This window comes from Arabidopsis lyrata (assembly GCF_000004255.2).
Source record: "Arabidopsis lyrata subsp. lyrata unplaced genomic scaffold ARALYscaffold_2, whole genome shotgun sequence".
NCBI classification, from domain to species: domain Eukaryota; kingdom Viridiplantae; phylum Streptophyta; class Magnoliopsida; order Brassicales; family Brassicaceae; genus Arabidopsis; species Arabidopsis lyrata.
The window spans coordinates 13,016,964-13,032,792 of record NW_003302554.1 but is presented as its reverse complement, the minus strand read 5'-3'; the positions used below and the strand labels follow the sequence as shown (position 1 = coordinate 13,032,792).

The 15,829-nt window shown below is 29.3% G+C and overlaps 2 protein-coding genes across 2 annotated transcripts; one reads left to right on the top strand and one right to left on the bottom strand.

Annotated features, from left to right (window-relative positions):
* The first annotated feature begins 4,188 nt into the window (after positions 1-4,188).
* LOC9323244 (zinc finger protein GIS3) lies at positions 4,189-5,519 on the top strand. The gene has a single exon (XM_002888611.2). The coding sequence runs from the start codon at positions 4,620-4,622 to the stop codon at positions 5,352-5,354; it is 735 nt and encodes a 244-aa protein (XP_002888657.1). The 5' UTR covers positions 4,189-4,619; the 3' UTR covers positions 5,355-5,519.
* Positions 5,520-14,155: 8,636 nt separating this feature from the next.
* LOC9324720 lies at positions 14,156-15,314 on the bottom strand. The gene has a single exon (XM_002887132.2). The coding sequence runs from the start codon at positions 14,800-14,802 to the stop codon at positions 14,323-14,325; it is 480 nt and encodes a 159-aa protein (XP_002887178.1). The 5' UTR covers positions 14,803-15,314; the 3' UTR covers positions 14,156-14,322.
* Between the last annotated feature and the right edge of the window lie 515 nt (positions 15,315-15,829).

The window sequence follows — 15,829 nt, the reverse complement described above, 5'->3', positions numbered from 1 at the left end:
TCACCGAACTATCTTACTTATTTCAGAGATTAAACTGAACATTCTTTCTAATCAAGATTTCAAAATTATGATATACTAGATTTTGACCCGCGGTACACCGCGGGGCTATACTTTAAACAAAAGTTTGAAAATTATGTATAGATATAACCTATTGTTTTGTTTGGTTAAATATACTTACATATATATATTATATATATTACCCCGTGATACTTCGGGTCGATTTTTTATAACAATAATTTTTAAATTTTAAGTTGTATTTTTTTGTTAATATTATTTATTTTATTTAGTGTTTAAGATTATATAACTGTATTTGATTGTTAATCCTAGGATTTCACCCGTAGTATACCGTCCCGTATTAATATCGACCCAAACCCGTCCCACCATATAACCCGTCCCATGAAATTAAACATCATTTTGTTATATTTCTTTTTAATAATATTTTTATTTAAAAACATATACAATTCGAGTCAATTTATAAGTTTGCTTTAAAAAACATATAGTTGTAATGTTTTTATTATAATAAAGTAATAATATATAGATGTTGCTTACTATAGTTATAATCAAAACCAACTAAAAATCTAAGTTTAGTGTTGATTATGAATCATAGTTACGACCAAAAAAAAAATTAATCAAATACAATTAGTGCAAATTAACTAATTAAGAAAACAAATAGAAATATAACAAAACTTGCTTTAAAATCGTTAACAAAAAAAAAGGAAACATCATATTTAAGCAAGATCTTTGGAGCCAAAATCTTTTTTTCATATCTTTTATTTTATTTTCCAAATCTTAAGAATTAAATCCAGTGGCATTCCATTGTAAATAGTAGTGAAAGCCAGGATTTATTTCATAATTGTATTCAAAAATGTATATATAGATGTTTGACTCGAAATTGGTGCTAGAGTTGTATTTTTGAATTTGTGTAACTGTAGCAATTCATTATACACTTATTTAAAAAAAATAAGCGGAAAAATTATAATCTAGTGATTTGTGTTAGTGTAATCATTACCATTAAAATTTAAACCTGTATAAACATGTTTGTAGAGAAAAAACTACACGGTAAAACTTGTTCAAAACATAATTTAATTTCTTTAAAGGGCTTTTGCAAAAATGCCACTTTTTCAATGCCACTTTTCAAAATTATCTCTTTTTAAAACCTTAAAAAAATGCTCTTAAAAATATAAGACTTATCCAAATATGTATGTAATATTATTAAAAAATACGCAAACTACATTTCTATGTATCTAAAATCTTATAAATACTTTATAAATACCTTATAAATGCATTTTAAATACTTTTAAAAACTTTTAAAATATCTTGTAAAACCTTTAAAAAACCTTAAAAATCCTTTAAAATAACTTGTAAAACCTTTAAAAACACCTTATAAAACCTTATAAATACGTGGATCGAATCTTCAAGTAGTAGTTACAATCCATAAGTACCTTATAAACCTAATAAGACTTTATAAAAATTTCAGATTTAAAAAAGGGGTACACCAAAAGGGGTATTTTTAACAATTTTTCTTTCTTTAATCTGTAACGTTAATCTTATTTATTTATTAAAATCTTCGGTAATATTAAAATTATATTTACACAAGATTAATAGCTTCCTTTAAAAAATAAGCCGGTTTAAATGACAACACAATTCTGACCCATTTTGTAATCTATAGATTTTATAGTAATGAATAACTGAATATAATTTTAATAAACGTCACAAAAAATTAAAAAAAATATTTTAACTTTAAAATATACATATTACAATTTTCAAATAATAAACTATTATATACATTTAAAATAGAATTAAACTCATAACTCACTTTTGAATGCAAATTTAAAATAGTAAAAAGAATTGCGTTGACGTATAGTTACCTTAGATCTTTAAAGTGTGGTACATTGCAAACATATTTTTCTTTTAGTCATAATTTTAAAGACAACGTTACTATAGGTGAGACAGTAATTGTAACTATTTTTTTGGTCGGGAAAGTAATTGTAATTATATTCCATAAATTTAAGTAATTTGACTTTCATAAAACTTTGGGATCGTATCTGAAAATAGATACGCACGATAATGCGATGGAGACACGTGGGACACACAGAAGTGAGATGTGGGACTTTTGTTCCTTTTTAATTTTCACATCTTCAATTAGATTCTCATGTTTCTTTGTCACACATTTCAAACTTTTTGGCTTCTGGGTCACTTCAGATCACATCCCACATTATGCTTTTTTTTTCTTTTTTTTTTCAATAAACGAAGCTAAGTTATGTTTATGATAACATTTGTTTGCATCTACTCTATCTTGAGTTCTTGACTTTACTGATCACTTTCCGTCTGTCGGCATCTTTTTAACTTTGTAATAATACATTTTTAGGTGAAATTTTAAGCAAAATACTAATCTGAAACAAATAACTGTTGTTTGAATTTTTGAATATTTTATAAAATCTGATATATTACTGGATAATTTATTGTATCACCATAGTAATCTTCGGCTATCTTGAACTTATTTTTAAAAATTTTAATTTATTTTTTGACAATATCTGATAATCTCAACTGAAAAATGTGATAAAATCTGGCTGTGATGCATATATACTCCATATGCGAGGCACGTTTTGTCTGATTTGTATATAAGTTTAAATGTTTGCGCGACGCCTAAAATTATAGCCATCTCTCGATTTACATACAAATTGGAAGTTACAATAATATTATTAATTACACTTATTGGATGTTATTCCAACTTAGCTCTAGGTATCACGGGACTCTCTTGAGTAGCTTTAGAAACTGTCCCATTGTATTTGTAGGTTAATATTTAATTGACTTTATAGTCTACAGTACATCTTTTATATCTTAGCTAAAAACCAAAATATTCCAAAATTTGTTGATTAGGTTAGATTATCAACTGCCAGGATCGAAATTGATCGGATCAAATTATTTTTTAAAAAAAATCAGATTATTGAATTTGTTATTTTGAAAAAACGTCTGATGTTAGAGAATCAAGAGAGAGAGAGAGATCCACTACGATATAGGTTTGCCCCTTTAGTTGCATTATGAGAGTACAACAAACTAACATGGTCATATTAGCTTATGTGAACAAGAAAATAAACTCGTATCTCCGAGGATTTTTCGACGATCTAGTTAAAATTGATAAACAAAATTGGACAAAAGTCAGATTTCTAGGAGGAAAATGAGAATTTTATATCTAGGACTTAGATAGATATAAAGTTCAAATGTTCAATATGTTGGTTATGGATGAGTTGAAACAAAAGAAGTCATCTGCCATAGTGGAAATGAAATTCTTCGGAAAACTACTTGGATTGCAAGAAATCCGGAAAATAGGGAAAGAAGAACTTGTTATTTTGTGCACCAGCTATTAAACTCAACCTTATAAGAGGTTAACAACTAGATGTTTACCTCATTTTCTTATATTACTAGATTTATTTATATATGCTGACAGACAATATTACGTGATGACAAACTTATTTTTTAGATTTATGTATGTGATGACATACTTATTTTGTAGTATGTACGTGATGACAATCGTATTTGACTAATGACATACTTGCACGAAAGATATATTTACATGATGACAATTTATTATGTAATGACAAACTTATATGGTAGATTTAGAAGAATTCAAAGGTAGAAAAGATTGATCAAAAACAATGGGAAAGAAGATGAATAAAGAGATGCTAAGAAAAGGTGAAACTATATAGGAAAAGAAGAACAAAAATAAAAAGTAAGAAGATGTAGAAGAAGGTATATCTATGAAAGACGAAAAAAATAAAAGAAGAAAATGGCGGAATATAACAAATATATGAACGGAATGACAAAGATGATGAAGAAGAATATAGAAAAAACCGTAATGAAAATGAGGATATATAAATAAGGGTGACAACACCAAAAACCTATATTTTCCGACTAACCTCGTTAATTTTTTCCCCAAAATTATTAAGTTTTTTGGTGAGATATAATGAGTTTTTTCATAAATTAATGAATCTTAGATATAGATAATAAGCGGGTTAGTATCTTGAAAATTAACATCCAACACAAAAAACAATGGAGTAGTTTTTAAAAATATATATAAAATTATTCAAAATCTTTGTAATTTTTTCAAACAAGTGTGTCGTAATTATTCTTTTTACTTAGAATCACAAAAAAAAGTAGGTGGAAACATATGAATTTTCCCGAAGAGAACAAGTAAGAATAAACACATAAATGTGGAGCCAAACTCGAAATTTCCCTTCACATGAAAAAAAGAAATAAAACAAAGAGACAAATGAAATCCAATAGGGTCCCATTATACATGTCGTCTCGGTTCGTGTGTTCCTCAAACTCCCACTTTCACTGTTCTTTTTCTTTCTTCTTGGGATGTCCGAAAAATAAAACAAATACGTAGAAAACAAATACCAAAGTTAATCACAACAATCTCTCATATCTTTCACACAACACACACTTGCACAGTGTCTCCCATGTTACTGTACAAAGACACACATCTCAGTTTATATAAATATATGCCCTCACTCATCAACTTCCTCTTATTATAAACCTTATTCAACATTTCTCTTTCTTTCTAATTCTCTCTCTCTCTCTCTCTCTCTCTGTCTCTCTGAAGACATACATATTTAATGGAGGAGCTGGATTTTGGTTCAAAAACAACTACTTCTCGTCTAAAGTTATTTGGATTTAGTGTTGATGGAGAAGAAGATTTCTCCGATCAATCAGTCAAAACTAGCCAATCTTCTGTATCACCTGAACGTGGAGAATTTCCGGCGGGATCTTCCGGAAGAAGTGGCGGTGGTGTACGAAGCCGAGGCGGAGGAGGAGGAGGAGGAGAACGTAAGTACGAGTGTCAGTACTGTTGTAGAGAGTTTGGTAACTCACAAGCCTTAGGTGGTCACCAAAACGCTCACAAGAAAGAGCGTCAACAGCTTAAACGCGCTCAGCTTCAAGCTACACGAAACGCAGCCGCGAATTTCTCAAACGCTGGATCAGCGTCTCAGTTTTTAAGGAATCCTATAGTCTCTGCTTTTGCTCCTCCGCCTCATCTTTTATCATCATCCGCCGTGTCTCAGCCTATGGGAGGTCCTTGGATGTATATTCCGCGTGTCTCTCCCTCTCAGCTGCACGTGTCGCATGGTTGCGTGATTCAGGATGGTTCGGGTGGTGCGAGTACGGGCGGGTTCTCGTATGAGTATGGGGCTCGTGATTCAGGGTTTGGAGTAGTTGGGCCTCAGATCAGACATGTTCAGGCCCATGGGCCGAGACCATCGGGTAATGGGTTTTCAAGAGAAGTGGGAACTACTTTTGATGATGGTTTAGGGTTGGATTTGCATCTCAGTCTTGCACCAGCTGGTCATTGACGGTTTTCTTTTTAAGCTCTTGTATATTTTTCAACATTTTAATTATTTTTTTTTATTTTTAATGATTTTTTTCTTCTCTATCAACATTTTTAGTGACTTTAAATTCCAGTAATTTTTTGCCTAATAATATTTTAGACTCCAATTATGCTTCCTACCCCAAAAAAGTAGAGTCTCAAAATGCTTAACCAATTAATGAAAAAAAATCCAGAAGGTAATATTTGTTAAGACTCCAAGAAAAAAATATAAACAAATAGGACCAAAGACTATATAGTATATAAAAATAAACGTTAGGACATAAGTTGTCAGGTGTACTGTAAGTGATTCTATAGAATGTATATATAAAAAAAACATACAAAATAATCATTACACTATTCAGATCCATTAGATCTTAATCTTTGTCAAAACATTTTATTATTATAGTCGCCAATAGAATTTACAATTTAGAGGTGAGTATGAAAACTCTCAAAACTTTTCTCACACGTTTGCTGGAAAATTGTTGTTAAAATTAGTCAAAAGGGCCACGTTACAACCTTTTCGGATTGCGTTTGAAATTGATGCGCCTCCAACGCTGATCCGATATAACATATAAGCATACCAATGAAATTATAACTGAAGTGTTTACTTTTGGAGTTCTCACATTTCTGACATATTAAAATATAGAAAATTGTTACTTTAGATTAGCCTCTGTTTTACAAAAGTAGGAACTTATATTTTCTAGAACATTGCAAATTTATTCAGTTATAAAACCTATGATATGTTTTTTGTTATAGAAATATGAAATATAGGATATATGATCTATAGGAGTTATGATTTACAAAACCTTATGTAAATGCTAAGTAAAGACAGCAAACATTACAAAAAAATTTCAAAACCTAATTTTTAAAAATGAACCACTAGACTAATGCTGCTGAATTATTAATCTATGTGGAAAAGGTTAATCTACAATTGGCATGGTAGTGAGATTAATCGGTCTATGGTCTTGTACTCTTGTCGGTACTGGATATTCGATTACCCTGTTTGGTTAGAATTAAATTTAGTTGATTACCCAATTTGGTTAGAATTAAAATTACTAATCTAACACAATTTGGTTAGAATAAAATTCTTTCTCATATTTAGGGATTGTATGACCACTATAATCTTTTGGTCAATATGATTCAACTCCATGTTTTCAAAGTCAATTTTTTTTTTTTTTTTCAAAGTCAATTATTACTCTCAATTCTTCAGTTAGTTTATTCCCTTTAAGAGCAATAGATCATACATGTACACACTAGCAACGGCTATAAAAAAGAGATGTAAACATACATAGAGATAGAGTTTTGGTATGTGCAATCTACATGCATAAACATACCCGGGTTGAAAATACAATTTGTTAAATGATTGTGACTATAGGTAAAGATGATACGTTTCTGCGACTTAATATATTACTAGGCTCCTATATCTCATAATTTAAGGCATACAAGCACTTATATAATGGAGGAATCTTACACTATCCTAACATTTGTTTTTTTTGCAAACATATATTTTCTAACGAATGTGGATGTGTAATACCAAAAGAAGAACAATTTTTAATAACAAAATACAGCTTGGCGTAACATCTAGAAAATATTATATGTCACAAGCTAAGGAGAATCCCCGGGTATCCGAATTTGAAATAATAAAATCATTCTAATTATACAGTATATTAATATGTAGGGGGTAGACCAGCGCATTCCGTGTTTAAACATGAAATGGGATCCTAGTCACTATGAGCCAATGAAATATATCCTTGACCTATGTATTTTTTAAATACATTTGTTAGCGGATGAGTTAAATTGTTATCCGACAAATTTGGTATCTGATCCGATAAGAAATTTTTTTCATAAATCTTACACCGGATAGTTTAAATTTTTTTTTATCGGATCAAAACATATCCGAAATTATGAACCGGATATTCCATATTTAAAAATACAGATATTTAGAAGATTTGGTTAAGATTTAGAAAGACAATTCTCCTATCATCTTTGTTTGAACATTTTTTAACTATTTTGAATCGTCATCTACTTAACATTTTTGAAGTACAAATTTGCTCATCTACTCGGGTCGGGTTTTTTTCTGATTTTGACCCGGAAATCTTCAATCGGATCTTCTCTTAAATTATGGCAAAATTTAAAAACGAAATTGCCTAATAAAATCTAAATTATAGTATATATTTTCTCAACTAATTACTATTTAACTCTTTATTTATGGTGTAGTCTGTCGTGAATCTAGTAAGGGTCGAAAGGAATTGTCAGTTGTAGAATCGTCTATGTAACAGTTCTCATAATTTGCAATTAATAATAAATCTAGACGACAAAAAAAAAAAAAAAAAAAAAACTCTTTATTTATGGTATATTCTTTACAATTTTTATTGATTAAGAAATCAAATATGATGATTTAATGCTAATATAACAAATATGAGCTAATTTCCTAAAAATTCTCTACCTAATTTAATTATAAATATATGATTATCATTTCACTTTTATTTGATCTTATATTTCTATTCTTTTGAATTATTATAAACATATATAGTTAATAATTTTTTTTTTTTTACATATGTTATGATTCAAAGTTTTTAAAATAGACATATATTACTCAATCGATGAAGAAAAACAGTATGCGTGTAATCTATATTAATATTTTTTAAGAACAAATTGCACATTTAATCATGTCGGTTTTTTTTTTAGTTCTGATCCGAAATCGAGTCATTCAGATCTTTTCTTAATTTCTACAATTATCTAAAACGGGACAGTATACCACGGGTGAGATCCTAAAATTAACAAATCAAAATACAATTATTTAGTATTTTAAAATACAATTATAAATTGTTTTTACGGATTGGTCCAAAAACACATACTAATTTAAAAATATATATATTATGGAAACCATATGAAACTAAATTTTTAAATTGACTCGAATTATATGTCTTTTAAATAAAAGTGTTATTCAAAAAAAATAACAAAATAATGTTTAATTCCACAGGACGGAAGTATATGGTGGAACGAGTTTAGGTCGATATTAATACGGGACAATATACCACGGGTGAAATCGTAGAATTAACAAATCAAAATTCAATTATACAATCTAAAACACTAAACAAAACAAATACAACTTCAAATTTTTATTTCTTATATACAACGCATGTGACCCGCGGTGTACACCAAATAATATTATACACAACAAATTCAACAGTTTATAAAAAGATAAAAAAAATTTAAATAATTAACCCGCGGTGTACCATAGATCATATCCTAGTATAATACATAAAACTAGATAAGTAACCCGCAAAAATAATTAGTAAATAAATTTAACATTAAGGTTAACTATATAATCTATTGTAATGGCTAAAATGTCTAATGACTTTAGATTTTATATGGAAATATGAATCGTCTATAAAATAATGATTATTTTGATATTATAACTTATTATTCATAGGATAAATAATTCACTTAAAATTAGAATTACGATTTTTATATATTGTTTCTGAATTTGATTGTCTTTTGATTCAGTAACAAAGTATATGTGATTGTGATTTTTTGAATCATTGTGGATGAAGATGATATTGGCACTCTATTTATAGGAAAATATGGTTTTGGAATTTATTTTTTGATTTTTTACAGATTTATTGTTGTGGTTGCATTTATTTAAGATTTCGTTTCGAAAACAGATTAATTTTAAACCAAAATGAATATATTTATTGATTGTTAATTTTGTTTTGAAAACAAATTAATTGGAAGAACAATACATATAAATGAATTATATACTTATATTATTTGATGTGCTTATGGCTCGTTCGGTGTTAATAATATTACAATAATAGCATTAAAAACATAGGTCTTCTGTTAAGATTTATTTATTTAAAAATAATAAATCAAATTTAGCACTGAATTTGAACCTTAGTGCTAGTGTAAACAAATCCAAGAAGTATTCTGGTTTAAATTAAACCTAATGGTTTTGTTTTTTAACACATAAATAATTATTTTAATAATAATGAGTTTTACTTAAAACAAATTACTTACAACATAGTGTTTTAGTTAATTTGAAAATGAAAATAACAGTAGTTTATTTGAATATTCATATGAAGTTGTACTATTATTTTCTTAATACACTAATAATCACTTATGAACAATATTATATACAAAAATATGTTAAATAGTGTTTTAATTAATTTGGAAAACAAACGAAAAAAAAAGTAGTTTATTTGAAATAATAATTATGTAAAGATCAATTGCTTACTTATTTGCTTTTTCTATTAGAATTTTGTTTTTTAATTTGTATGATATATATAATGTATGAGACTAATGGCAAATTCCGTAAATAGTCTAATAGAAGTTGGGTAATTATTTAAATAGGAGCCAAATCATTGTGAGAGCGACACATCAGCGTGACAATCTTATTAATAATACATCATAGTAAGGTTTATTTTAGAGTGTTTCTCTATTAATATATAGGGGATTTCAAAAAAAATATCAAAATTTTTCTGCATATATTAGGATTCGAAACTTTTAAAACGGATATATATATATATTACCCAATTGATGAAAAATATGTATGTTCAACGTCTCATATCGGCTAAAATGTTTAGATATTGATTCATAATCATTATAAATAAAATCAAAATGAATCCAAATCCGAATGAACAAGAAGCACAACTTAATAGCATCCAAATTTAAAATTATATACCATTTAATTCGGTTATTTTAGTTTAACTGCTTAATTTTACCAAAAATGTTAAATTTTAATCTTTTAAAAAGTTTTAAGTAATATAATTCATATATTTAAATTCAATAAAAAGTTTATAATATTATGAACATTTGAACATATATAAAAAGTTACAAGAACACGAGACGAGTTATATTGCTAGACAGGATGGTTATATAACGGGACAAGTTTTTAGGAAGTTTTAAATATTATAATTCATATATTTGAAATCAATAAAAATATATTTATAATATTAAGAACATTTGAACATATATAAAAAGTTAAAATAACATGAGACGGTTATATTGCAAGATGGGGTTATATTGCAAGACAATGTTATATTGCAGGACGGGGTTATATGACGGGACAAGTTTGAATTAAAAAAAATTAAAATATCATTAACCCGTCGCTGCAATACAAGTTAAATCTTCATTTTGTTATTTTTTTAACACCAACAATATTAGACATATCGAAAGATCCTGATTAAAATAAATTTGTATAAAATAAAAATTGTCTTGTGATATACCGTTACTAAATAACAATTGTAAACTAAACTATAAAATATAAATATCTTATAAAAAGTAGTTCTAAACATTGCTTAGTTAGAGACTTTTTTTTTTAAATAATTGTGTGGTTAGAAACTTTTAGATGATGTGATGGGGTAAATTTTAATTTGCACGTAAGAGATTTTTCTACCCGTCAGGGAAAATTGCGTTTCCATAAGTTTCATTTTTTATAAGTTGTTTCCAAAAAGTTGCTAAGGACCGTCTTAAATTATCAGAAACAAGTCGTATGGAATTTTTTTTGATATTGATGATATGCAAGGACCGAGCCGCGTTATTTTAAACCGTATCTTTGAGCTTATCGTTGTCGGCCTTATTGGTCTACAAAAAAAAAAAAAAAACCTATGTTCTACATGAAAATAAAACAATTGCAATGATTTTGGTCTACCAAATTTAATGCTGCCAAAAAAAAAAACGCATTTTCAAAAATACCATCTGTCCATTCTTTGTAGCATGTGGGCAGGTTTCTTGATTCCATTCAGCTTTAACTGAGTATGCTGGTCCAATGCATCTAAGGTGCAATAGTTCGTAATGCTGTTTCAAATAGTAATTGGCTCTTGTATTTTTCTATCCGTACACTACAATAACCTAGCATCTCTCCCTCATACTTGCGACGATTCGAGTTTTAATTTGAAGAAATGATTAGTGATTTTTTTTTTTTGGCTAAATGATATTTCTAACACTATATATAGATGGATGGTAATTTTCTCATTAAAATATACATACACAACCACATATCGTACGTACGCATCTACATATCATCCAATTTTGGTACATAAACAACAACATATAGAAATCCATAATTGTTATCTTCCAAATTTCTCAATTAGAGAGAAGTCGTCATAGTCGACCATCCTACAAAACCCATATTACTTTTTCCTAATGAATACAACAAACAACTATGATGAATTGTGTACATATACATTTCAAGTGTATGTGTGTGTTTTTTGTTACGAACCGGCCACCTCATCCGCGTCGTCGAAAATTCTGCCTGTAACCGCGTAGTCTCACTTGGCTACCAAGAATCAAGCGAATATAGAGATTTACTTCGTCACTATTTCCATTCAAGAGGATTCTCCTAAGTCCTAAACATTGTTCTGATCTTTTCTACTACTCTTAGCAATTAGTCTTTAAAGTTTTTGTTTTTCTTTAGCAATAAATCAGTAAACTTTACTTTTAAAAGTAACAATACATTAAGTGTATACGTAAAAGGTATTCTTTTTGGAGGGAAAGTTTTTTCATAGTCCCTAAACGTGTTCTTTTTCTGCAGCATGTGTCCTTTTTAAGGAATCATCAAAGTCCTTATCACACCATCAATCATGCAATATATATACCCTAATCTAAAGACTAAAGGACACCACTAAGTTATTTATTTTTTTTATTTTTTTTTTGACACCACTAAGTTATTAACTCTTGAGGGTACGTCTTATACTCTTATTTATGCTTTTGCTTTATACCAGTCTGACAATTACACATATACATTGTATATAATCTCATTGGCTTACAATATCAAAAACATTGGATCTTCAATAATGTATCATGCATGCACATATGCATCCCCACCGAACACAGAAACGAAAATAGTAGAAAACAATGATTTATTTATTATTATACACTTAAGTCGCAGTAGACAGTAGTCTAGCCTTTTAACCTAGCTATAACAGATTCTCTAATAACAATTGTGTAAGATACATATACACATATGGAAGAAAGTACTGTGTTTTATATGGTCCTCATCATGTATTTTAGAGTTCGATTGTATCAAACATAAGTACTGCATGCGTTAGTAGTTAAAATTTTTATTCACGCTCTTACGTAAACGAAATTCTATTCCCCTTATATATTTTTTGCTTAATTTGTAAAAAAAAATTTGTTAAGTTACTTCGTAATTTCTAAATAATGTTTCGCCAAAAAAAAAAAAAAAAAAGAACGAAAAATCTAATGTGTTCTTTTATAGATTGACATAATAATTTAACTTTAGTAATTTAAATAAACGCAAAAAATAGAAATAAAAAAAGAGTCAATATAATACGTAGTTGAAGAAACATTATATCAATATAATTTCTATCCGTAAGCTAATAGATTTATAATTTCGGTTGATGGTGGATTAGCGGAAGCAATTGCAAGCGTTAAGCCGTTGTGTTGATACATGTTATTTAACACATGTTTTGTTTCCATTTACCTCCTCTAAGAAACCAAGAAATAATATTTGTGGGTTTAGGAGTAATGTGGAGATAGGTTAGTGGTTAAAGTACGTTGTGGTAGGTTAGGGACAAGCACTAATATGACAATTCAGATTCCAGCTTAGAAACACGATAGGGCTTACGTGGAAAGTGATTCGGACATGTGAAAGCAAGACAATCCCTAGGGTTTAGCTTTTGTTGACGTGAAATATGAAAAGAGGAGAAAGATGATGTCGATGTGTCGAAGCGTCGTTGGTTCCAACTAAATCTGTGGCTTAAGTATATCCAAAGAAAGTTCCTTTCTCTCTAAACGTTTTTACAATGTAGTTACAATTATGATGTCAATGGATCAATTCCATATAGGATAAGAATAAAGAACTAGATCTTGTCGGGATACGCCTTTTTCCCCTTTTATATGCAAGATTCTCGTTAGTTAGAAAATTTGATAGACAAGTGACAAAGTTACATGTACTATGTATAAGAAACAAACCAAATTAGCTATCATACGTTCCATTAAAACGCTTACCGTAATAACTAATAAGTATATGTATTTGAATAGAACTAAACTAAAATAATTAAAATAGTGGCCGTTGATATATAACATATTTGATATTCCAAGAATATTTCTTGGTCGAGTTTAAAAACACTGATTGGCTTGTGTATAGGCACAATCCAAGAAGAATCTATAACTTTAAACTCACATGGGGTGGGACGTAATGTGTGCTCGTTTTAGATCATTGCTCAAGTCGTTGGTCCACATAGAGATATCTTTTGGGAATCGAAGTGGGAGGACCCAAAAAAACTAAAAACAAAAGTGCACGTATGTACGTACGTGTTCGATACATACATAACAAATAATATACTGTCAATTATGAAGACACTTGAAGTGGACTAGCGTACGATACTGTCCTACCAGTTTCAGAAAGAAAAGTGGTAAGAGACATGTCTTCCTCTTGTCGATCTCTCATTCGTTGCTTCATCACCTCTTCCTTTTCTCTCCTCGTTTAGACGTATCTAACCTGTTACCTGCGTCTAAATATATACATGTGAACATGCAATAATTGGACGGCCCAATAGACTAGCTAATCAATACCCATAACAATTTGTGATTAAAATTGTTGGAAAATGGCCTTTGCCCATAACAGTTTATGTAGGTCTGGGCAAATAAAGATTTTAAAGACAAAGGCCATTATCATCGACTTCAAAAAACAAAACACTCGGACGGGCCAACTTCTTATCCGACAAGCGCAATGGCCAATGCTAAATTCTTTTTGTTTTGTTTTCAAGAGCCTAGTCTTCTTATAGAATCAATCAAGAAGTGATCAAACTTAAAACTGTAAAATTGATAGAATCAAATACTCAAATAGAGCGAAATAACTGAGTCTCCAAGATCTTAAATATGATGCGGAGACAATTAACAATACCAATCACGTGTAAAAAGAAAACTAACACAAGAAAAAAAGATTCCAAAATTCAAAAAGTAATTAACACTTGACGTTTGATCAATCAAGCAAATTCCCGCGCCTGCATCCTCATCTCATCGTAGAACTTTTCGATGAATCTCTCAGCCTTCACGTCAATTGAATCATCTTCGCTGAAGTAATCGAACGGATGCAGAAGCTCCCTTGTAGGAGAAGCAACTTTAAGGGCACAATGCAAAGGCTCCATCTCCATCCAACTTCGCGTTATTGTGCAATCCTTGCCAATACACCGAGAAAGAAACAATAACCCGTAAATGCGTTTAAGACTCGAACTAGATAACCGAATTCTCTTCGGGCAGCATCGGATAAGCGATGTACTTGAAGGAGAGAATTGATACTCTTGGAGAAATTTATAGTTGTATTGCTGAAGGAGTTTGACCCTTTTGGATGATCTTCTTCGTTTTATGGGAATAAGCTTGAGTCTTGGGATGATGGGTCTTCTCAAGATCGAGACTTTTAGTAGTTTCGAGACCCTCTGGAAAATTGGTCTTCTTCTTTGGGACATTTTAATTTAAAATACTTTAGGGCTTAATTCTTCGAATGGACATCAATGTTCAAGATTTATAAAAGATGAAAAGTTTTGAGTTTTTAGATCTACGCAGGAGCGCCAAGCCAACCTGTGAAAAGTCATATGGTCGGTTGTCTACTTTTTCCATTATATGTATTAAGTAGCCGTTGGAGGTTTTCTTTTCAATATAGTTTTCAATACTAATTAAATTAAATAAAGGTGAAATCTACAATTACAATATTTTCACATATGAAGTGGAATTTTCTTTTGCTGTACACATCACACATATTTACACTGACTATTTAAGTAAATATCAGAATATGCTACACACAATATTTTTCTTAAATGACTTTTAGATATATTTTAAGGAAAAATAACAAGTTTCCTCAAGTTGAAGAAGTTTTATCTTTTAACTTAAGATAAATATTGGATGAGATAAATACATCAAGTTTCACAGGCGTTTCATGATGATTAGTGTAAAGCTTTTTTTTTTTTTTTTTTTTTCTAATTACTCCCATAAAAAAAAAAAAAGTGATAGTCCAACATGAGACAGTCTATCACTTTTTTGTACTTAGACTTTTTTTTTCTTACTGAAACGCGTAGTGTGAAGTTTTTTTTTGTTTTTTAAATTACTCCGACAAAAAATGTTTAATTTTTTCCTAGACAATCCAAAGTCACAAGTCACAACCATAAATCAAGCGATGATTCAGTATCAAAGTAGTTGTCCGTGTTTGCTCTATTCTTTTACGTTTTCTGTTATCAAACTTTTTTTATAACTGAAAAAAAGAAGATCACGGAAAGATGAATCGATCGTTAAACATGCAAAAAAGCAGATCCATCTCCCGATCATCCATCTTATTCTATTTCTTGGCTTCCAGTTCCTAAATGAACTTTCTCATAAAGCTTTAAAACGAAAACGAAAAAAAAATGATTATGCAAATCTTAGATTTGGTTCTACTACAAATGCAAACCAAATATATTTATAGATGCAAACCAAAAAAAAAAGTAAAGAACAAATTACCCC

Excerpts from the sequence above, each read along its gene's own strand:
- LOC9323244 (XM_002888611.2), top strand. The coding sequence starts at position 4,620 with ATGGAGGAGCTGGATTTTGGTTCAAAAACAACTACTTCTCGTCTAAAG.
- LOC9324720 (XM_002887132.2), bottom strand. The coding sequence starts at position 14,802 with ATGTCCCAAAGAAGAAGACCAATTTTCCAGAGGGTCTCGAAACTACTA.